The 25,506-nt window shown below is 42.2% G+C and overlaps 1 protein-coding gene across 1 annotated transcript in view; it reads left to right on the forward strand.

The window, feature by feature from the left end:
• LOC132975873 (adhesion G protein-coupled receptor A3) overlaps nt 1–25,506 on the forward strand; it is a 198,574-nt gene that overhangs the window by 63,066 nt on the left and 110,002 nt on the right. Inside the window, exons 8-12 of the mRNA XM_061040715.1 lie at nt 6,062–6,226; nt 10,179–10,398; nt 10,772–10,921; nt 13,201–13,362; nt 13,711–13,944. Coding sequence (XP_060896698.1) covers nt 6,062–6,226; nt 10,179–10,398; nt 10,772–10,921; nt 13,201–13,362; nt 13,711–13,944 — 931 coding nt within the window. The remainder of the gene's footprint in view (nt 1–6,061; nt 6,227–10,178; nt 10,399–10,771; nt 10,922–13,200; nt 13,363–13,710; nt 13,945–25,506) is intronic.

Here is a 25,506-nt window from a genome sequence, read left to right on the forward strand (position 1 = left end):
GTCACTTGTTGTCTTTAAATGACCAGTCTTTTTTTTTAAACAGCTCTCCATAAGTTTATTTAACTTAACAGTTTACCATTGTTTTCTTTAAACGCACGTGGATCACCTTATGAGGGAGAAAAGCTGTTAAAAGGTGGTAGCACCAGCCTGGTCCACATAGCTATGTATCCCAGCATGCTTTGAGGAGCAAAGCAATGAATGGGGGTGAAGTTACAATCACGTCGGGTCCCATGCAGGAGGTGATGGTGGCGGCTGCACTTGCAGTCATGACGGCATGTCTGAGCATTTTATACTGGCATATGGGTTGCAGCAGTATATAGGACGCAGCCCACTTTTTAAAGGTTTATTTTTGGCAGGCTTAATGTACCGAGCCAGAGCAGAGCAAGAAATCAGTGACAGAGAGAGTTGGGAATGACATGCGGGAAAGGAGTCACAGGTCGGACTCTAACCTAGGCCGCCCACCTGTAGGACCACAGCCTTCCGCACATGGGGAGCGTGAACCAACCACTAGTGTGACGTCACTTACTTTGAGCCAGTTCATGACAGTAAGGTATTAAAATTGCATTTCTTGCCACTGGGGCTAACAAAGAGATTTACAGGATGCAGACCAAAAAATGAGTGAGACTTATACAACACTTACACATTTACAGATCAAGATCAACATACAGAGCAACAGTCACAAGGTTAACCATGATCAACACAAAATGAAAAGATCCTCCCAGAAGCTTTAACAGTTTCAATTCAGAGCATGACTTCAGCTTATGTGCTGCTCAGAAAGTTCATAGCTTTGACTTCTGTTCAACTCTGGTCCTGAGTTGTGCCCTTACAGAGGGTTATTCAAATAAACCCTAAGCTTTAAGATCTTAAAATTCCACCCACATCTTTCCTCTCTTATTGCATTAGAGTGTGTTTTCTTAGGAACTCCCCGCAGATTTACATTGTTATTTGTTCCTATTGTGATGTCATTGTAGAAGTTTTTTATTTCTGTAAATAGTAAATGGACTTGAGCTTGTATATTTATTTTCTAGACTTCTGACTATACAAAGTGCTTTTACACCGCAGGTCACCCCTACACATTCACACCCTGATGGTAGAGACTGCTGAGTAAAGTGTCCATCAGAGGCAACTAATCCCATTCAAACACATTTATACCCCGCTGATGAAGCTGCAGGAGCATCTTGGGGTTAAGTGCCTTGCCCAAGGATACATCAGACATGTAGGTGCAGGAGATTTGTATCGAACCCCCAACCTTCCGGTTTGCAGACGACCGACTCTACCACTGAGCCACTGACACCCCTTTTTTTAAGCGTCATACCTTTTAAACCTAGTCAACCCAGATACGAGGTTATGGAAGTCAGAGATCCATATTCATCACTAAATGTCTTAAAAATGGTGTCACAAATGATTCAGATTCAGATTGACAACTTCAGATTTTGCAGAATGATGTGTCATAATGATGTGTGTTAAAGATATTGACCCAAAAAGATCAGAACTAAGAAACATGAACAAAACAGTTCTCCAGCTTATTTCAACTCTGTACTTTCCTTGTTGTTTTATTTGACATATCCTCATGTTTAATAAGTACGCTTTTTTTTGAAAATGTGCAATAGAAATGTTGTTTCTTCGTTGCTGTACTCAGATACTCATGATGCCATTCTCTGAAGTATCTTCAAATGACTCAGTCATAAAATCTGCACAGTCTCATGACTTTTAGATCCGTGATATTGTGATATTTTTCTGCATCAATTTCAAACAGGATTATTCAAACAATGGCATTTCAAAGTGAGAAAGCACCCGCCTTTGCCTTCAGTGCGTTGTCACCACGTTTTGCATCACCAATCCCCCGATGGAATGACATCATCAGTGATCGCACATTGTGATGACGAGACATCCTTTCCACTGCCTCTGTTGTAATTTATTTTGTTTACTCCTATCTGTCTGAAATGAAGTGTCATCTCTAAAAAGTATTTGAGCAGAATTGGTTGCTATGGCGACAATATTTGATCACATCCACAAATAATGACTTTGGGGCTTTGGCTTTTTCAACCAATGAAGACAAATATCAACTGTTGATTGAGATCCGGATGGATTAAGCCAAGTATTCATTATTTAAAGCTTTGGTTACTTTGATTAGTAATAGAGTGCTTTAAGACATGTTGTTGATTTCATGAGGATGCTGCATTACTGGAATTAGTTTTGTTCATGCTCTCTCTGTCTGCATGTGCGTTCACATGTTCTAAAAGAGGTGCAGACGTTACCTTACAAGTGATAATACAATCTGAAAGGTTAACTGCAGGGTTGCATAGACATGTGCAGCGTTGGATCATTTGCAGTGTGGAGGGGACAGATTGAAAGTTAACAGTCTCATAAGCAGCATTATGTAAACAAATTGTTAAATATCAGCGTGCAAGCATAAATGTTCCTAATGAGTCCTCGGGGAGCTGCTCCACAATGGAGCAGTGTTACTGTGGATGTAGGTCAGTGCTTTATATGTGTGTGTGTGTGTGTGTGTGTGTGTGTGTGTGTGTGTGCCCCTGCCTCATTGCTTTACATGCCGGGCTGATTCCTTCATATGTTTATTATGTGACTATGACCTTATTTTTCCGTAAACTGGACTGGTCCGCTCCCCTTGTTTTGTCTGGATGCTGCAGGTCAGCGAGGGAAGTTTGGGATCCGGCTGCAGGAGAAAACGCCTCCAGTGGGGGAGAGTTCCTCTGTGATGCAGGCAAAGGGGGGGGTGGGTGGGTGAGGGACTGAGTGGGATTTGGGGGGGGGGGGGGGGGGGGTGCGTTTCCCCGTGTGTTTCCCAGCATTCAGACACTTGGCTCATGTTCAGGGATGATGTAACTGTCCCCTCTGCTGACTTCTGATGGGCAGTGGAACAGTGATGAGCTCTGTGTCACACACCTGCATACATTAACACTAACTAACAAGATACATCAGCATCATCATCATCATCAGCATTATTGTCATCATAGTAGCCTTTGAAATAACTTTGTTGTATGTAGCGTCAAGGAAAACTGATTACAAACACAGTTAAAAAAGGGAAAAAAAATCCACTATACTATGAATATTTTATACACATCACAAACTAAGGTTGACAAAATCTTCATCTCAAAAATACTTTTTTGCTACTACATGTTTTAAAAATAATACAATATCCTTGATATGAATGTTGATAGTATCACTGACAAAAAGCTTTAAAAAATGTCATAAAAAGATCTTCAGTCGGGGGTGCCGATAGCCTAGTGGTTATCACATGCGCCCCATGTACGGAGGCTAGAGTCCTCATTGCAGCGGCCGTGGGTTCGATTCCGACCTTGGCCCTTTGCTGCATATCGCCCCACCCTCTCTCTCCTCTCAACATTTCCTGTCCCTCTTCAGCTGTCCTATCCGATTAAAAAAATAAAAATAAAACGCCCAAAAATATGTTTAAAAAAAACCCATATCTTCAGTCATATATTTAAGAGAGAGCAGCTGTTGCCTTGGAGACGCGTGCTGTTAACTTGACTGAGCCCAAAAGATTAAAATGTGAACGCCATTCACACTTACATTAAACTCATCTAGCATCCTGTCAAAGAGGGAGGATGTTGTTTTAGAGAAGGAGACGGAGAGAAATCGTTTGGTGTAATCTGTGAGACAACAAGCGAGTAAGGGAGAAGATGTGCTTCAGCACAGTTGTGTTTGAGAGTGACTCTGTATAAGATTCTTATAGTGCGTCAAAAGTTTGTGGAAATGTGTGTTAATGACAACACTTCATAAAGCCCCTGTCCAAACTATTTAATGATGGGTGCAAAAATCCTTTAAGCTAGCTAAAAATGTACAACACATGCAAAAACCCTCTCACACACACACGCACACACGCACGCACGCACGCACGCACGCACGCACGCACGCACACACACACACACACACACACACAGTGTCATCATCTCAGTCATGCGTTCAAATCTGATTTAGGGCCTTTTAGAAAAGCAATCAGAAATGAGAGATTTAGTGGAACACAGAATATGATATCAGGACTTTAAAAAAAAAAAAGTATTTTCAAAACTCAACCACAGAAAGTCATCAGGGCAGCCTCTCAGTGTGGAGTTTACATGTTCTCCCCGTGCATGTGATGATTCTCTCCGGGTGCTCCTGCTTCCTCCAGCAGTCAAAAGACATGCTCGTAAGATGAATTGGTGACTTTAAATTGCCCGTAGGTGTGAATGTGAGTGTGACTGGTTGTCTGTCTCTATATGTCAGCGCTGTGATTGACTGGTGAACACTCCATGGTGTAACCCCACCTCTCGCCCAATGACAGCTGTAAGCGGCTCCAGCCCCCCGTAAGAGATAATAGATCGATGGATGTTGAGTTAATCTGTTGTACATGATCTATTTTTATTTTTCTTTTGATTTATTTTTACTTCATCCTACAACATTTTTGTTCTTTCAGTTATTAGTTGTTAGTATTTTCTCTGTTCCTCTGAGACAACGAGCCCTTGAATTCCTCGTCAAGCCACGATGGGACAGACACCGTAGAAGGAGAGAGAATACTGTTAATGCGTCTGAATAAATATTTCTCTCACACCCTCTCTGAGAAACTTTTTTTTTTTTTCTCCAGGATTACAGCGTCTCCACAACAGAGCCGCTCAGCCACTAATCATCTTTACTCTGAAACATTTCACTTTCTAGTCCGGTGTGTCATTCATAATCAACTGTCATACATTCCCCTTTGTGGAGCATTGTTCCCTAAGTCGCATTTACAAACTTTCTACAGTGTTGTGTGGGCGTACTGTGACTTGTGTTGTGAACACAAACGGCTTAATTCAATCTTAAAATGAAAAGGCATTAGCTCTCTAAGTTCTCTCTAAGCAGTGTGTGTATTTGACTTTAACTGGATTGTATTTGGAAATTAAACATTTGGTTTTATTTCCATGGTCATGATATCTGTTGTTTAGCAATCTCCTCCGGCTTTCTGCCTCTGTGTTTTTCCACAAAGAAGTAAAATTAGAGATTAGTCGCCTTGGCAAATGGCCTGCTTTGGCTCTCTGTCACAGTTTCACCATCCTTTGCTTAATCAGGCATTTCTCCATTCAGATATGAATCACTGTGACGAAGTAAGAAAGATAAGCATGAGTAATGATCGTTTTTAAGTCACGGCCAACATTTTAAACCACTGTGTACACATCAGAAAACAACAACAACAAGGGTCTCTTGAAAGAATGAAATCTTGTACAGCACAAAGATTGAAGTGTTTCAGTCCTGATTTCAGCTCCGGGTAAGATTCCTTCAGGTAGTATACTGACCTTAAATAATGATTCTAATATTAATACACCTGTGGCCTGTTGTACCAGCTGTGTGTAAGTGATGTTGTCCACACCTAGCGGCAAAATCTGCAGTTCCTTCAGGGTCCAGTTGAGGCTGGCTGGTGTGACTGATCTGACCGGGATGGCTGTGGCTCAGTCGGTAGAGTCGTCTTTCAACCGGAAGGTTGAGGGTTGGATCCCCAGCTCCTGCAGCAACATGTCCAATGTGTCCTTGGGCAAGACACTTAACCCCAAATTGCTCCTGCTGCTTCGTCGGCACCGCATGAGTGCGTATGAATGGGATTAGTTACTTCTGACGGTCTCACTATACATAGCAGCCTCTGCCATCAGTGTGTGAATGTGTAGGTGTGACCTGCGGTGTAAAAGCGAGTAGTCTGAAGACTAGAAAAGCGCTATACAAGCTCAAGTCCATTTACCGGACGGTGGGCAATTTTCATGAAGCTCTTTGTGTATATGTTGATGCAAAGTTAGCATTTCCAGTACGGCAAACTCCATCCATGTGCTTCTAATGTCCGCTTCAGAAACCGATGGGTGACGCCACTCTGATTACGTCCATGAATATAGTACAGTCGCTGGCTATATCTTACCTGGTAACTTCTTCATTTGTAATTTAAGTTTTCTTATTTTATTTTTGTATTTTTGTAACCTAGACTCACCTCCAGGACGCTGCACAGGGAAAAACAATCAAAGCATCACAAGGACATTATCCAAACACACTGAATCTTTTATGTCTCTGCTCTCCTCCCTTCCAGCGAGGTCATCCTCTCAAACATCGAGGTGGGCATCGCTGGTGTCTGGGAGTGCTTGGTGACCAGTTCCCGTGGCAACACCACTCAGCAGATGGAGATAGTTGTTGTGGAGACGTCGGCGCCGTACTGTCCCACTGACAGAGTCACCAACAACAAGGGGGACTTCAGGTGAGTTCGTCTCTAAATGAAAATAAAATAGAGCTACAACAGTTCATTGATTGTCAAATATTTCAACTGAATTGCCAAATGCAGATTTTTAATAATCAATGAATACGTTTAAAATTATCTTGTTTCAGTGAATTGAGTTTTCATATTTTCAGCTTACTGTCCTCGCCATGACAGTTTACTCAATATTTGGGTTCTCGACTAGTGAGGACTTTTTTACATCAATTTGACCAAACATTGAATTAATTTATTGATAAAATAATAATCGTTTAATCAGCAATGCAGAAATAATAAATTAAAGGTGTTTTGTCCGTGTAGCCCCTTTTACATATGCACTTCACTCCCGGCAATCCGGATCGTGCATGTCTCATGCAGATGGCTGTATCCCCCCCCCCCCCCCCCCCCGACTTTAGACTCTCTCTTATGAGCTCCTTAGAAGAGTCAACAACCACACCTCTAAATCAAAATCTCGCCTTTTGAGTTGCATTTGTGAAATTCAAATTCCTGCAAAAACAACGGCCCGAATGCCAAATGATAAATGTGTAAAAAAAACATTAGATCATGTGTGAAAGGGGCTTTTTATAAAGACTGTAATAAAGCTAACAGCTGTTTAGCTTGGCACAGAAACTTGAAACAGGAAATGATAGCTTGATGTTGTTATGTTTAAATAGTCTATTAAAAAAACGGGTGTCACATGTATTTACCTGTATCACTGGGAAAGCATACCGTATTTAAGAAGTGGATGGAACCTTTTGGTTTCTAAAATAAAGGGAGTGGTGAGCCATATCACCACTTATCATGGCTAACAGCTGAGGAAAGCTACTGGAAATATTCAAAAAGAGAGGTACTTTTTAGACCTTTAGACCTCAAAATATCTAGGTTCCCAAATTTCCCTTTAAGACCATTGTTTGTCGCACTATTTGTTATTACACCTGGAATAAAATATACACATGTTGACTGCCTTAGACCACATACCGATCATTGATTGGTAAAGAGGACAATAGAGCCTTGTCTGATTATATATTTGAATAATAAACGACTATTCATGGGTAACCTCCCACTATCGCAGAAGCTTGACCTAGTAAGTCTTTTTTATCAAGGCTGTAAAAAAAGGAGAAGATCTGACATGGGAAGGAGAAACACAACTCTCCAGGTCCTCCATGAATCCACTTTTTACCAATCCACCACTCTTTCTGACCACCTTGTGACCTTGCACACACACCTCTTATATCCTCCTCCCCTGTGGGGCTGTGCCATCGTCGTGTACAATACTTTGTAGCTGCTGTACCTTCCAGCCCTCCTCCAGAGCAGCAGGCACACTCTGTTTCTGCCGGAGCATCGGAGTAATGGGCTGGAAAATGAGCCCCCTTTTTTTCGTTGGGGGCGAAATTAACGCCATTTATTACTAAGCAGCCGCCGCCCGCTGCTGCTGCTGAAACAAGGTGGATGGAGAGAGAGGGAAGAAGAGGACGGGGTGGGGGGGCAGCATGATGGCAGGTCTCTACCCTCAGAACAGATTACAGGCCTCCTGAGGGTTGTGCTCTTTTATTTTCATTTAGATTAAGTCAAAGTGTTGCCACATTAAGCATTACTTTGGATTCATGTCTGCACTCAGATTTTGACATTGCCTTGAGGAGAAACCACAAAAGAGAAGACGTATTTTTCTTCCTGTGATATCAGACAACCTGATCACATTTCCGACAGTCTCTCCTGAGGATGCAGAAACAAAACCTTTAATTTAAGACTAAACCTGGAGTTCTTCTATTATCTGGGAAAAGGAGGCTAATATGGTGGACTATGACTGTGTGACTGACTCTTTACACTCTAATGAGCTTTATTTCATTGAAACACTAACAGGCGTTAACCTGGAAAATGAACGTTCTCCATTCTCCCGTAAAATCTCCCCGGCTCATATCAAAGGTTGGTCAGTAGAGCAGTTTTTGAATTTAGCTCTTGATGACGTTATTTGCAAAGTCTCATTTCTTGCTTGAGAGGAGGCTTCGCTGAACTTTGCGTGGCCGTACGAAGAACCCTTGTAATTACTCTTTAAAGATGCATTTCCCCCTCAGGAAGGAACACGCAGGAAAGGGTTTCTCCTGAATATAAACATCCTTCTCTTTAGTTTCCCATCTGTGGTGCTTCAGCAGTGCAGTTTCAAACTTTCAAAGTTTTGGACTTGTGAGAAAAAAAAGGAACAGCAAAAGATATAACTCTGGGTTCCCATGGTGAAAACAGTCAATGGTACATTTGGACATGTGAATCATAGGTCAAAATAAAATAATTTCATAAATGTAGTCTTTTATTTGATGGATTTGTCTGCTGATATTCAAAAATGAACTACACAGATTCTATGTCTCTTAAAAAAAACTGTTAAAACACTTTGGGCTGCAGGCAAGTATTCAGAGTTGCTGTTTGCAAACAGGCATGGCATGCTACTGTTTGGGGCCCCAGACCAGTAGGGGGCCCCTGAGGGCTCACAAACTTAAACCGAAGCAGTGGCCCAAAACGTGCAAATTTTGCAATGACAGTAGGAAACTTCCCCAAGGGGGCCCCATCTGACGGCACTCGCTCTCATTGCCCTGCTGTTCATCATTGCTGTGAAAACCAAAAATCGTTAATGAAAGTCAACAAAGAAAAATGAGGATGAATGATCCGTCTATAGGAGAGGAAAAAGAGGAAGAGGAGTAAGTGTTGGGACGCTGGCAGACAGGATGGTGATTAACGCCGGTTGGAGGGGCGCCCAATTGATTTTCGGATTCTAGAATCGCCACTGCAAGTAATGCACCCGCTGCATGGCCGACCACCATACCACAGGAAACCACTATTACGGCAAGCCTTATGGGTCAAGCCCTTAAACACTGAACCATCACAAATATTGAGTAGGGCAGTGTCTTTTGTAAGCATAGACTGTATAATACATAGACTACATGTAGTCTCAGTTCAGTGACACCATCCATTGGTTCCCTGAATTAGTGTTATGTAGAATAACAGTATGGTGTTCACCATATTGGAAAAGCTGTATCAACCAAACTTTGGATCAGTCTAGAAACAGACAAAAAGGTGGAGCTGAGGCGAGCCTTAAGTCTCCTGGCAAACATCTACAGCGCACCACATGTCTGTCACCTCAGTCACTCCCTTAATTATGAAAATTATGGAATGACTCATAGCCACAATATAATAAAAACTAATGAGTTTAAAAAGCAATTTACCCCCGTACAGTGTACCAATAACAAAACGAGCTATGGATACCAGATACATTTTTCTGCCAGGCTGTAAATGTGTTATTTTCTGCTGTAAAATTGTGAATTTTAATATGGAACCAACAGGGATTCCTTGGGTTTTGGAGCCAGCCTCAAGTGGACACTCTGGGAACTGTAGTTTTTTTGCTCCTTCACCTTCACCGGCTTCATTTTCAACACAGCAGGATGCCGCTTGATTGCAAGACATTCTCTGGCTGATGAGTAACCATCATGTCTTTCATCCCCCTGTCCCCCAAAGTTTTTTTTTTTTTTTTTATCAATAACTGTTTGTTTTAAACGTTTAATCTCCAAGGTACACTTTCCAAAAAGTCTAAATGTACTCTTCAGACTTTTGAAATCTCATCCAGTGAAGAATACATTAACCAGCTGTTTTCCTGTCTGATTCCCCCCCACATGAGTGTGCCTTTAAATGCTTTTTGTGCAAATGTGCAAAAGAGTGGAAAACCCATCAAGCTGATTAATAAAGTTAGTGCATCACGTTCATTAAGTCAGAAGTTATCAGTAAGACAGCACATTGTTTCACAATCAACTATCAGAATCTGGCAGTCTTCTGCAAAACAATTAGAGCTCGCTGTAAATCAATTATGCTAATTAATAATATCCTAAGTACACAAAGGATGAAATTGCCATCTGGTGCACGGTCTTGTTAACTTAACTCATATCAGTCCTGATAACTGGGATATCTTGTGTGGCAGGTGGCCAAAGACGTTGGCTGGCATCCTGGCCTTCCTGCCCTGTGCTCCTGCCACCTTTGGATCCGCCCCCCACCCCTCTGGCAACGCTCCTCACCCCCCAGGTAAAGGGGAGAAGAAGGCGTGGCGGCGCTGCGACCGCTCTGGTCGCTGGGCCGAGGATGACTACACTCAGTGTCCGTACGCTAGCGAACTGACACGCCTGCTGCACGAGCTCACACAGGTAACCACGACAACTGAGTCTGTTGTCAGAAGTTATCTTCTTAATTTACCAGTTCACTACAATGTTGTCAGTAATGTCTTCATAAGTTAATTTTCCTAGAACAGAGAAGGTAACATGTCTGATTCATCTGTAGTCTGAAGAGATTTGCAGCTCTGAACATGTTAGCCTCTATATTCATAAGACAGAACAAGAGGTTCCGTTACTCCTGGGACTGCACCGCATTAAAGTTATCAAGTTCACCAGTATACATGCAGGAAATAGCATCACACTGATGTATTATTCATTATATGTTGTCAAGGTTGTTACATTTGACGTCTCTGTTGAATATCTGCAGACTGTGTGAATATTATTTCATATGTTCTTTTTATTTCAGATCACTATAAACACCACTAACGCTCAGCCTTTAGGTCAGCAGCTAGTGGCCTTCACCAGCAGGGCGGCGCACTTCAATGATGTCATGGACGTTATCTTTGTGACACACCTGGTGGAGAGGCTGACCAGGCTGGTGGAGAAACGGAGAGATGTAAGAGTGAACACATCACAGACAGTTTACTTCATAACATATGATTAAAGTCCGACATGCAGCTGTGTTCTTTGGAATTCCAAGATTTTTTTAAAAGTTGGTGGTCCCCTCTCAGATGAAATAAGACAACTTTACCCCCATTATGTTATGTGTAAAAACAACTTTGAAGGGACAGACTGTGAGAGAAGTCAAGGAGTTAATTTGAATTACTTTAATTTATGACCTCTAAACAGATTTGGGGGCTTTTATCAATTTTCCCATCAGTTTGTGAACTACCAATTAGCTTGTCATTTATTCCATCACCGTCTTGTTTTTTGGGTCAAGATCTCATCATATTAGGAGTAGAGGGCGGAGCTTGAGAGAAGCAGGTTTGCAAATTCAAAGCTATCTCTTAGTTACATTGAATTATGGATGCTCTTTGCTATGATATTACCATCAAATCTGTAATCTGTCACAGTGAAGCAGCTGCTCGCAATAAACGATGAATGAGGGCAAATCTTCAATTGCGTTAGATGGCGTCCAGGGGGTGATGTCAGCGGCTGCATTAAGTGTCATGACAGTAGATGTTTCAGCATTTTCAGATGGGTATATACAATACAGCCCACTTTTTTTTATAAACATTTTACTTTACAGAAGTACACACAGAAGAGAAAAACACAAAAACAACAACAAAAGTCAAACTTCCACCTTAAGAAAAGAACAGACGCATGTGTCCATGTCGCTCCAAATATTGATTGCAATGTCTCCAAGTGTGTTGATGGTCAGGGGTAGAGTCTGGGAAATCCAGTTAAGGCCAGGCTGAGGGAGGGTCAAGGCCAAGACAGGAGGATTCAAATAATTAAAACACACTTCAGATCAAGGTAGCACAGTACATTACAGTTCAATACAAAGCATTCAAATACAATCAGCTCACAGTTCGACTTCTCTCCTTCTTAATATACTCAAAAAAAGTTCTCAGATTCTTAAGAAACTTGGAATGCCTGTTCAACCATGTGTACTGAATTTCTTCAAGATAAAGACAAGAAACCATGTTGTTTAACCATTTTTTTAAAACAAGGCACTTTTTAGATAAAGATATTGGTATTCAATGTGGATGGGTTACACCGAATTTTACGGTTAGCTGGATGGTTATTTTGGCTAACCAAAAACACACCGTACTAACTCATCAGATCGTCCTTATAGAAGGCCAAAGATGGCTTTTTCACATCACTGTAAGACACGTCATAAGCCTACTTTATTGTCTTTTTAACTTGAATCGTGACCATAGATCACAGGGCATTGAAGAAGACTTAAAAACTAGAAATTGAGACCACCAACTCATTAGGAAAGTATTTACTTATAAGTGATAAAGAATGCATGTTTAAGGGAACTCCATATCAGCATCACTTTTCAGACTTAAGGATATGAACACTCTGATTCAGGTGTGTCTCTCACTTTGAGGGAACTACCTTCAGTCTTTATCTCCACCTCGTCTTTTAGATGCATTTCATACGGTCTCTTTTCTAAATGATACGTTGCCTAATAAAAGAGAGAAAATGCCCCGTGTAGGAGTTAACAGCAGCTTCCAGGGTCAAATAAAGACACGAGGAAGCTTCAGTGGACATCAGCGTGAGACACACATGTTAACATGCTGCTGTTATCGCTTCAATCCCTCAATCGATTCCAGACAGCTTAACTTTTCACCTCGTATGCTTCCCCCCTCGCTCGCCTTGGCTTTGGACCTGAATGACAATTATTGTTATGAAGATGCATCTCTTTTTGGTCGAGCGGTGTGTTACCTTCAGTGAACTCCTCTGTCTGCCTGTGATTGGAGGTGAGCAGAGGGCCTTGCGTCACGATGAAGGTCAGGTTGCGCTAACTCAGTGAACAGAATCAATACCCGCTCTCAGTTGTACTATTACTCTTCATAGGTCACCTGGGAAGGGGTTATTATTAGGAGATACTTTGTGTTTTATTATCCCCAAGACAATGCTGATGAGACCAAACTCATTCATCTAATGAAGAACAGTCAATGAAGAGAACTGTAAGTAAATAGCAAAGTGCCATCCCATGGAAGCGATTAGGCCCCATTGGAGCTGCTAATCTAAATTAAATCTGCCTATAATGAATGAAGCCACCATGGCCTCCCTCGCAGTTCTGACTGGAGATTATAAATGTGCCTGTTGTTGAGGATATGATTGATGTGCATGATGAGTCTGCCTCTCAGTGTGTGTGTGTGTGTGTGTGTGTGTTTGGGTGTGCACACAGTTTTTCCTACATGTTTGCTCGTGTTCCTGCAGCTCGGGGACTATATCTCTGACATAGCCAGCAACATGATGCTGGTGGAGGAGCATATCCTGTGGATGGCGCAGAACGAGGCCCGAGCGTGCACTCGCATCGTCCAGTGTGTGGAGCGCATCGCCGACCTGGCGCTGACCGGAGACAACCAGGTCATTTCTAAGGTGCGGCTGCACTTTGAGACGGTAACACTGATACTCCGGACCACACTCAGGCGGGGCAGAGGTTGATTATCTGACTAAAATGTCCCACAGCTTCACCTCTTTTCTTGCTTCCCAGAATAATGAGAAGTTAATCTGGCTCCAGCAGATAGCTAGAATAAGGCAAGAGAAAGATAAATTGCTTCCTTTGTTTCGTCTTGCTTCCGTCTATTTTTTAACCTCTGCGCTGTCACTTAGTATAAAAGAATCTGCTTAATGACTTTTATTAAGAATCTCTACCCTCTCTCTCTCTCTCTCTCTCTCTCTCTCTCTCTCTCTCTCTCTGTCTCTTTAACCCTTCCCTCCCTCCAGGTATCTGCTAACATAGCCCTGGAGGCCTTCCTGATCCGGCCCTCAAACTTCCTCGGCCTGTCCTGCACAGCACTGCAGTGGCCCCCCTCCTCCGCCATCTCCCCCCTCCCTGACAGGCGCTCTCACAGTGACAAGGACACGAGCAGAGATCGTGATGCTGAGGAGGACTCGTTGCTCAACTTCAAATGTCACACTGTCAACAGCAGCGGCTCACCGGCCAGTCAGCTCAGCAAGGTAAGTCTCAGGTTAATAAATGGTGTGCTCTGATTCAACACTTTTCTTTACTCTTTGCTTTGTTGGTAAAATCCTCTGATTCCAGCCTGATGTCAGAAAGCATCTTCTGTCTTTAAAGAAACAAACACTTTTACATTTTTTAAAATGTGTTCAAATTTATTAGTGAGAGACGAAGGAAAGGAGATAATCTCAAGCTTTGTGGTGCCAAAACTAAAAGGTAAATGGAAATAAAGACACATTTGTAATAGCTATTACCTTCTTAATAGTGGGCTACGTCCTAGATACTTGCACAACCAATATGCCGGTGTAAAATGTGCAGAGAGGTATTTTTGTGGCTGTGTAATCTAACACTCTGTGTCATCATTACTGCAAGTGCAGCCGCCATCGTCACCCAATGCACGTGACCTGACATGAATGAAATAATCCTGCATTTAAAGAAAACTGTGGTATACTGTAAAGTAAGTGGGCCTAAGCCCTGTGGAGTGCTGGTTAGATTGAAAACACTAGTGGAGATGAGCAGTATGACTCAGGGAATACTGTCGCTCGCTGTGAGTCTGTACTTCATAACCATCAACATTACTGTAGGCTGAGAGTCCAACTACCATACCAGGAGCTAGCAGAACTGAAGAATCCAAAAAGTGAAACAGAGAGAACTACACAGCAGCACAGATACAGCCTCTAGGGACTTAGCTGAAAGCAATGGTAATCATTTTGCAGGGAGACAGTTCTAACCTTTTTCCCCTTTTCATTAACATCTTTGTGTGAATGAAGAAAATCCACTGAAATGTTTTCAACTTGAGCAGGAAACTTATTTTCAAAAGCCTGCAGGTGTTAGGATTCATTGTTCTGTGATTTTTGTTCTCCAGACGGAACTAGCAAAGCATGATTATTTTTTCAGATCTGCATTATGATGTTGTTACTCCAGCATCAATCATTTTAATACAACTTCATATAAATGATAGAACGATCTGAAAAATGTTAAAGGGGCAGGCTCTCCACAGCTTTGACATAACAACAGTGGCTGGTGTCCATCAGATAAATCTTGGTGCTGATCCGAGCAGGTCAGCAAACTGAACACTGGTCAACCTCATGTAGCTGGAAGAAGCAGGAAAGTTCAACATCAGGGAGGAGGCCGGTCTGCAGGGGTGAATATCCCTAACTTATGTTTGTTTGACCAACAGATGAAACTGGTTACATGAGACAAAAACTGTTCTTTGCTTTTGGTCAGAATGCGTTTAAACTTAGGAGAAAGAAAGCAACTTAGGAAGAAATGAAAAAAAGACAGGAAGAACAGTTTGTACAGCAGCTCATGGGCACCGTAAAATGAATTATCTTACCCCACACGGTTGAAGCATCCAAGAAAGATTACCACCGGCCCCAAAGTCTGTTGCTGCCTATTTGTCGCTGTGAGATGACACCCTGTTTGGATTAGCTGGCAAGCTGTAAATCAGCTGGTGATAGGTGAGGTTGTAGTGGGGGGCTTGACCAGCAAATAGGACAGTTATCTGGGAGTCAGTGAATGTTGTGGCCACTCCTCTGTGATGAATAAGATGGCCTTGTGTCCCTGTCACTTTAAATCAGCCAACCCCCCCACACATGCTCCGCCGTGGCTCTGGTTGTGTCAGTCCCAAATGACAAACACCCTGTCGACAGAGGAGGGGGGTGGGGGGTGCACTGTGCTGCTGCAGACGGCAGGCGAGACATTCGGCTCCCCTGGCACTAAAGTGGCAGAGTTGTGCAACATTCAAACAGTTTGCACCCTCCAGCTATTCAGTCTGCCGAAGAATTCATTCAGTGTGCCCTGTCTGTGCGTGTTAGTGTGTGTCAGCACTGAGAGAGAGAGAGAGTGTGTGTGTGTGTGTGTGTGTGTGTGTGTGTGCGTGTGTGTGTGTGTGTGTGTGTCCTTCAGTCTGCATGCTTATTTCATTTCCTTCATCTTCTCCTCTGGTGAGTCGGTGTCAAGTCTCTGCGGTTTTGTCAGCAATTACGGCACTTAATTCTGGCTCCGGGCTGTGTGTACATTGTGTTCATGTACGTATGTATAAATGCCATCGTAGAAGCTAAGCTGAGTCAGCTGCATCATGGGAAGGCCACTCCACCAATTTGCTTAAAATCCGCTCCTGATGATTTCCAGGTGGGCTCAGTCAAATCAGGAGCAAACATTTATTTTGGTGCACAGCGAACAAATCATCATGACTGCACTTCATGATTCTGACAGCTTTCTCTCCACTCTCTCCCTCTCCCTCTCCCTCTCTCTCTCTCTCCACTCTCTCTCTCCCTCTCTCTCCACACTCTCTCTCTCTCCACTCTCCCCCCACTCTCTCTCTCTCTCTCCACTCCCCCCCCCTCTCTCTCTCTCTCTCCACTCTCCCCCCTCTCTCTCTCTCTCTCGCTCTCTCTCTCACTCACTCTTTCTCATTTTCTCTCTCCCTCTCTCTCTCCCTCTCTCTCTCACTCTTTCTCTCTCTCTCTCTCTCTCTCTCTCTCTCAAGCTGAATCCAGATCTATTTCCCCCCAGTAGATATTTTTCTTTATATGGTGTGAGTGAGAAGTGTGCTGCTCTCCTAAGCTTCTGATCATTACCTTAAATATAAGCACTTCCCTTTGTGGTCTTATAAAAAAAAACTTTTTAAGTAAGAAAATCTTCAGAGATGTTAAATTGAGTCATTAAGTGTGTTGCAGGAATGTGATACCTGCAAGACTTTACAACACAAACATCATACCATAACCCAGATTTATGAATTATGAAACTCTTTATATCTATGAGTGTACCTTTAGCGACTTCACTGATCTGATACCGATGCATGAGCCTCAAATAATAGCTGCTACGGACTCTCTATGGCTATAGAATGATTCCTGTCACTGCTCTTGTATCTTCCATGACTTCGAGGAGACGGCCTTCTTCGTTAGGATAAAGGATATTTATTGAACAAATAGTTAAGCAATGAGTACTGAAGTCTGCAGAGTCCAGAACTGAATGCATGTTCTAGCTCAGCTTAAACACTCTGTAAACATGAACAAATGAATGCAGGATATTGATGCCACTTAACTTTAGTAAGTAAATTAGTCAAATCTCAAAGATCACATAAAACATTTATCTGGGGTTTAATTGCAAATCTGCTTGAAATAAGTATTTTTCCTCAGTCCAGCCAGGAGTGTCAGAGAAATACTGATTTTCAAAATTACTGAAATTACTATCTCTTTTAAAAACGTAATCATTGGGTCAGTTTATTTTGGAGAGCATGCACGATGAACACAGAACAGGTCTTGACTTTAAACAAGCTGAGCCCCCAGAAACTGTAATCATGTTTTTACACATGCTAAAAAAAACTGCCAGAGCTGCATGTGTGAATTCAAACGGGCACATTTTTTTACCCAGAAGGTAGCCAGACTTTTTTCCTGCCAGCTTATAAAAATCTCTGTGAAGTCACAGCAGGTAAAAGGCAGAAAAAGTCACCACAAGCGATGTCTTTTCAAGCAAAGCTGGTAAGATCTTGGTGCACATAAGAAACTCACCTTGATGTTCTTTTCCTCCCGTTTTGTTTGTAATGTGAATATGTTCAATAACTGGTCACATTGTTACATCACGTCTTTCCTCCTGAGGCATCATCACTTCTGTCCCTGCTGTATCACCAGCATCACCAGTGTAGAGCAGAGCTATTATACACACACTATGACTCAGGGCTCTGATGGAGATTATTACTGAACCATTGGCTAGCTGCTATGGAGAAAACATAGTGATAAGAAGCAGGGCTGCCGAACATTAAAGGCCAAAGCCATAGCGTATCTCCATTAAGTTAATCTTGATTTAACAAGGCACGTTGACTAAGAGCATCACATAAGTGAAGCAGCCAATTTTCAACAGGAGTCTTGGAGGTGGAGAGAGGGTGTCACATTCAATTTGAATCGCACTCAAAGAGGTGCTTCACTTGAAAATAGTCTGAGAATGACTAAGACGATAAACAAGTTAGCCTTAGAGGACAACAGTCACCTTTGCACAACAGGCAGCAACATCATGCCTTTGGATTGAATTAGTACCAACCAGGAGGGCTAATGACTGTAGCAGAAGTGCAGCTATCACTCAGTATTTCTGGGTATATCTCAGTAAGAACATTTTTTTTTTTGTGCGGGAACTCTTGCTGTTTTAAGACTTGATATATTACAGGAAAAAAAAAAGTTCTAGAAAGGTCAGTTTTTGTGCATGAGATGAAGGAGTGTAATACGTTTTCCACCTCATTTAGCGAGCACAATGACCACAGCTCGTCCTCCCTGAGCGCCTCACAGTCTCACACCTCCTGAGCCGCCCGGTATCCTCAGCTCCGGCTCCTTTTTGGAACAACTGAGGGGTGAGGAGCGGCTTGCTGCTGCTCCACAGCACTTTAATGGTGATTGTTAGGGGACAGGAAAGTGACTTCAGCAGCCCATAAAAGGGCTTCAATCCATTCAAGCTATCATCACCCTGCAACAATATCGTCCTTTCTCTCCCCCCTCCTCCTCTCTACCTTTCACTGGGCATGTGGGAGAAACTTCACCAATTACTGAAATCTGCTGCTGAGCCACGTAGGCTGAATTTTATTCTCACAAGCTCTGGCAACTTCACAAGACGAGATACTTATTATTTCAAGACTGAATTTATTTTTGCATAATTGAATTTGGATATTCCTAAGCCTGTGAAAGAGTTTTGCAAAGAGCAGTGTATCTTTTGGATTCTGAAGTTTCCATTAAATCGTTTCACATGTTGTATAAAGTCCTCGTGCAAACCCCCCCTTCTGGCCAGCTGCTTGGTTTTGTAGCTTTGAATCACTTAGTGAGAGATTTGGTCATCCTCCTGCTTTACTCTCAGTTTGTGACTTCAATATTTTCTGCACCTGTTAACAAGCTGATGCTTCATCCAGATAAACATGTGAGTGGTTCAACACGAGTAAACTGATCGTAGTTTTGTGGAGACAAGTTCTTACAAAGAATATTAGTTGTTCTGTAACTAAGGGGTATTATGTAACTTATGTATTTACAACATGTCATTTAAAAACACTGTAAAGCTGCAGGAAACAGCTCATGTTTAAGATCAGATTTTTTATGGCGTCACATGGAGTTCTTTTCTAATCAGATTTGGGCCACTTTCATATGATGTCCAGTGCTTCCCCTAGGTTTACAGCGTTGGGGGGGGGGGGGGGGGACACGCCGACACGCCGACACAAACACTTGAAGGAATCTTGGTAGGGGAAACACTGATGTCCTAAGAGGCTCGTTTCATTCATATCAATCCTGTGTGATCATAAAACAAGTGGATAGCACCCCAATGCATCGGAGCTCAGACCTCATACAGACTTGAAAAAAACGAGACAGGAGTGGAAAATGGATGGCTAATATGGTATTGTGTTGGTATTTATAAACTAGTGCATCAGAATATTCATCCTAGGTCTCTTCATACATGACAAGATAATGGAGATATATTTTTAAGGCCACCACTACCGCTGCAATTTTTTAAAAACATATTACCCTAAAACTTTGCCTTGGGATAACTATCCTCTCTATCGTCCCTCTTCCAACAACATGAGGCAGAAGTGACACAAAGTTCTCTTTAAATGTTTCTATCAAACACAAAATAAGCAGTCATGGCTGCTTCTTGTCACAGGGAATAAAACAGAGGGTGAAGCCCCCCTAGTCAAGTGGATTTTTTGTGCCCAGTCTCTTAATGCCCCATGGAGCAGGCTCTTGGTAAGGGCAAACCAAGCAGCCTCCAAGAGTCAAATATGAATCCAATGCAGACAAGTTTAAAACTGTAGTTCCTTGAATGTCCACATGAGGAAATTACTCTTTTCACATAAACATACACATGTCAATAGGACTTCAAATGTCAAATGGCTGTAATAATCAGATAAGAGTGATCAATGTGACAAAGAGCGACTGAGATTATTAAAAAAGGGAATCAGGAGACACTTGGAGTCTTCTCTGCTTTACAGCTGAGGTGATAAACGATGCTCAGATTAACCCGACAACAAGTGCTTTGTTTTAGGGAATAATCTATATTGGATTTTAATTGCATTTGTTAAATGTTGATTGTTTAATTATCACCTTGTTTTTGACTCACGAAGGATTAGATCCCTTTAATCAGCCTTTAATGCTTTATTGAACTCAGGCCGTCGAGCTCCACATAATTTAAGTCCGGATTTCCTGCAGCTGAAGTGAGCCAGGCCTGAACATCTCAGAAGATCTTTCTCTTATTGAAACATGCAGCTTTGTCTGATCACTCTGGTGCACTTTCACAATCCTGATGAGTCCGTTATGCTGCTTTATAATTTTGTTGACGGAGATAAGCATGGATTCCCATTTTTTGTAAAAATGGACCACATAAAGGTTGAGGCCTTGTATTATCTGATACATGAATGCTCAAGGCGTCGAGTGTTTGTGTTGCCATGACAGTAAGTCTCACATCTTTCAGCTGATACACAAATCAGGGTCTCAGGATCATTTTCTGCAGGAACTTATACACAGAGTGGTTTTTACAAAGATCCCCCTGATGAAGCGCAGCAGTACAGATCGAGTAGAACACACCGGATGTGCATGTCGTGTGTGGTAAACAGACAAGCATTATATGAGCAGTATCTCTGAATGGAGACATGAAAGTCTGCTGTGTGAAAGTAGCCATATTTTCTCACACCAGGAAGTCAACATGTGTGTTTACAGTGTGAACTTAGTGTTGGATAAACATGTGTGGAGTATCAGGAACATGAACATAAATGTACATCATTCAAACTCTCTCACACACACTCACACTCCATTATGACTCATCTGTCTCGTCTGTCTAACACACATTACCTCTGTTTGTTAGAAAGCAAAAGCAATATGACTAATACAAAAACAGGCAGAACTGATGGACTAGTTGGAAGGAGTGTCATCTTATATTTTTAATACTCCTCAAATCCTGTTCACATTTGGCAGGATGAAACTACTTGATATTAAAAACCTCTTTTTCTGAGATGACAAGCAGCAAACTTTCTGACAAACCATTAACAGCCATACAAACAGAAGACTGCCCCGGCTTGGTGCATCCAGTCCCCACATTTTAACGTCAACACTCCTTGAACGTCACCACTCCTTTCCACTTGCTCGTGCCAAATTTTCCTGAACATATCCTGCTGTTGTCTCACATCGGCTTAACCTGACTACAAGTGGAAAATTAACTAGGGGGCTGTTGTGAAAATTTCTGGGTAAAAATGTAGTGACAATTTTGGCTTATAGCGTTCACACATTCAGCTCACCCAGAAAAATGGTAGGATGTTTTTCAGGAGTTTTTTTTAAAAAGAATGGCTTTAAGGAGGTGTTTCTTCTAGGCTGTTGCTCCCTCGTCATGTTCCTGACTGTCTGAGTGATCTGATCTCTGTCTCGCTCTGGCAGAAGCTCAACACCGTTTAGAGACGTTTTGGGTCCAACTGGACTAAGACAGAGAGCATATGGCCCCGCTGTGCAAACACCCTGCCAAAACATGGTGTAATAAAACACAGTCCTCCAAATATGTCCTCTGATGGGTCTTCTGTAATTTCACTGATACGCTATTAATGATAAAAGACCAAGAACGTTTTAAAAGAACCCTTCCTTTTTCCTCTTTAGGAGACTGAGTTCTTCCAATATTTACTGTAGCATCAGTGGTGCTGTCAGGATTAGATGTGATGGTATGCACAAGAACTTTGTGAAAGCTTCCACAATTCTACTATTCATTTAGGAGACACTTTTATCCAAATCCAATCAACCTTAGTACAACCAGAAAAAATGTCAGTAAGTGCAAACAAACAGCTTTAAGACGGATTGGACACACAGGTGCTGACAGGAAGTAACCACAGGTAGATCACTTTTTCTGTCAAGTCATCAATATATCGTCATCAACAACATTCATAAGGAGCTGGGCCTTTAGCTTTTTCTTAAAGGTTGAATGGAGTTTGGTAATTCGTTCCTCCACCGGGGGGCGACAGAGGAGAAGAGTCTAGTTAGCATCTTAGGACCCTGTTGTGAAGGTTGGATCAGACGCCTTTCATTGGCAGAACGTAGTGGGTGGGAGGGAGTGTAGACCTGGATTATAGAGTTTAGGTAAGGAGGATGCGCTTTCGTCCCTGTTTTTTAAGAGAGCTACAGAGTTTTAAGTTTAATACGAGCAGTAACTGGGAGCCAGTGTAAGGAGATGAACAGCGGAGTGACATGTGCTCTTTTAGGAGGGTTGAAGACCAGTCGTGCTGCAGTGTTTTGTAACATCTGCAGGGGTTTGATAGAGCATGTAGGAAGACCTGCCAGTAGAGAGTTGCAATAATCGATGCGTGATATCACAAGAGGCTGTAGCAGGAGCTGTGTAGCATGTTCTGATAGGTAAGGTCTGATCTTCCTGATGTTGTACAGGGCAAATCGACATGACCGGGCAATTGAGGCCACTTGAACCTTTGCTGGTCATCAATCATGATAATCTGTGCCTGATCTGGAATGACAAGGACCTCGGTCTTTTAGAGGTTGAGTTTAAGGCTTATCGTCCCAACGTCCTTAGGTTGCATCAGAAATGGCACTAACCCTAACAAAATCAAGTTAAAAAAACAAGAATTTAAAACATGAATTTATGTCTGTTTGTTTGAAGGGCATGCATTGATTGTAAAGGTGGGTTTGTCTGTTGAACCTGTAGATTATTTTACTGAGGGTTGCTGCCCAAGTGGGAAACTTTTCCTTTGCACAGGTCGACTGGGAAATCAGAAAACAGTTTCCTGTTCAATCATCATCCTTTTGCCTAAAATAAATATTAAAAATAAAACGTGCTTAAACCATACCTGAACAGAGAAATCAAACACTGACCTGATTTTCCTTTTCGCTGGGTTTAGTGAACTATTCGTAGCCACGTCAGCTTCCTTCTTGACATTTAGATGTTTGAAAATCTCCTAAAATAAGCCATTTTCTTTCTTTCAGATCCCTAGTAGAATTTTATTTTTACATCTCCTTGTGTGTTGAGTATCTCACCCACATATCAATATTACAACACTGCTCGGGTGTAGTGTGTAAATGATCACATTTTCCTCTTGTCGCACACTGTTTCACAGGTCTACTGAAGACCTAATTGGCAGAGATAAATCTGACATTACATTTCGGTTATTCTGAAAAAGTCAGTGTCAGAAAGTGTTCTTCTGTTCTGTCTTCTACCCGTCATCTCCACACACAGCAGAGAGCTCGCTTTGACACTCCCGCTTCAGATATTAAATATGTGAAAATTTTCTGCAAGAATCTTGGAGCATGTCTTTGGAGTAGATGAAAATTGTCTAACTTTAAAAGCCTCGTCTCTTTGAACTGAAAAGAAAAGACGGGTTTGGTGAGTTTTGGTGTGTATTTATGTGATTGACGGTTCCTTTTTGGATTATAATAGTACAATTGTTTCTACGGGATTTCATTCAAAATTTATTAAGCTTAACACATGTTCTCAACATTTTCAGCTGGATAAAAAGCTTGAATTGTGTACAGGTTGCATGTACGCTCGGGTTGTCACCAGTTGATCCAAAGAAGTCATTCTTTATGAATATTCATACGAGGCCTGAAGAGGAATTGTTCATTATACCATGGATACTGAGACTCTCTGATTCTGACAGCTGATAGGGAGATTAACTGGGCAGCGTTACTGAACACCTGAGGCTTAATTAAAACGCTTGAAGTGCTGGGATTTGTGTAACAAAAAAAGAAAATGAGATTAACACAAATATTACTTGTTGGGTATTGTTTGTTTTATGATGAATCTCATTTTCCAAATTGGATTAGGGCAGGAAGGAAGGGAAGACACAGTGTCGCTGTGGATCAGTTGGTAGAGTTGGTTCATCTCTCAACTGGAAGATCAAGGTTTTGACCCCCAGCTCCTGAAGCCACATGTCGAAGTGGCCTTGATTAAGATACTCTACAAAGCAGCCTGTGCGATCAGTGTGTGACCTGCGATGAAAAAGCGGTTTGAGTAGTCAGAATACAATCTTTTAGTCCATTTCCAATTGAAATTGGGCTTTGTCGGCTAGGAAAAAGGTGCTAAAGTGGCTTCCATCTTGCATAAGTCAAAGGCCTGCACGCTGTGGGGATGTGCGATAATATTGTTAAATCCTGTGCCGATATGAAATGCAATAAATAAACAAACACATTAGCTATAAAGCACAGTCTCCATGTCTATCTGCTGTTCTTCATTGTTTACACAATGCATGTGTTTGCAACAAGTTCTTCCTGAATCCAAAATATATCAAACTGTTTTTTTCTCTCGACTAAATAGTCACCAATTATATGATTTTATCTATGCAATAACACATTCTATTTCATCCATCAATTATCTGAAACACTGCCTGTTGCGGAGGGCGGGAGCCGATCCCAGATGTGAGGGAACAAGAGGCGGGGTTACACCCTGGACAGATCGCCAGTCAATCACAGGGCTGACACATAGAGACAGACAAACAACCACACTCACATTCCCACCTATCAGCAATCTAAAGTCAGCAGTTAAACCTAACGAGCATGTCTTTGGACTGTGGGAGGAAGCTGGAGTACCCGGAGAGAACCCACACATGCACGGGGAGAACATGCAGACTCCACATAGAGAGGCTCCTGTCAGACAGGGATTCAAACCAGGAACTTTCTCGCTGTGACGCAACAGCGCTAACCACTGCACCACACCGTGCAGCCTGCAATCTATTTCATGTCTGCTTTTAATTTGGAATAAAAAGGTAGTATGCTGAAAAGATGTGCGGCATCGTGCTTTTTCAGAAGCTGGATTGAGTTTTAGATCACAACTTTTTTCAGCTTCTCATAGGCGGCTGACCTTTATTTGGTATCACACTGTTTAATACCACAGAGTGACTGTGTTTGGAGCAGAGTCTGAACTAATTATCCCTAAATTACTCCAACATATGGCGTCTTATTCTATCTCCCAAGTCAGCGGGCATTATCCTTGAACTGAATTGCAGAATTGTATGGTTCAGTGAGGATGACAGTTTGGGACAATATTTACCACTTAAGAACTCCCTCCTCCTCCTCGTCACTGACAGGTAATTAGTGGAGGCCTGTAGGCTGAACTGGTGGAGTACTCCCCACTCCGTCTCTCCTCAGATAGCCTCCCTTGTGCTCCACAGAGCCCCACTGCTTTTTAATCACAACCAAGCAGCTCTACATGGGTTTGTGTTTATTTCTGTTTTTTATTTCAGGAGTGTATGTGGACCTGTTTGAGCTTTTTTTTTGGTGCGTTTGGATGTGTATATGCGTCGGCCTCCCTGCAGGTTTAGGACTCCATCAGGGGACAGTGTAGCTGCAGAAAGGAGCTGGCGGCTGCAGCACAAACAAATCCTCTGTGTCAGCGAAGACATCTAAGACAACTAAATCTGACCCAGTTTGTCCCGAGCCAGTAAACACGCTGCTTTATGAATGTGAATACTTAATGCTGTGATAATTCTCCTCTAATTGGAATACGTTAGAGATGCGTTGTGTACAGTGCTCTAATAAGCAATGGAGGATTTGGAGTACTTAACTCCTACATGAACAGAGCGAGGACTCTTCATTAGCTCGTTGACCTGCTGC

This window comes from Labrus mixtus, chromosome 6 (genome assembly GCF_963584025.1).
Source record: "Labrus mixtus chromosome 6, fLabMix1.1, whole genome shotgun sequence".
Taxonomy (NCBI): domain Eukaryota; kingdom Metazoa; phylum Chordata; class Actinopteri; order Labriformes; family Labridae; genus Labrus; species Labrus mixtus.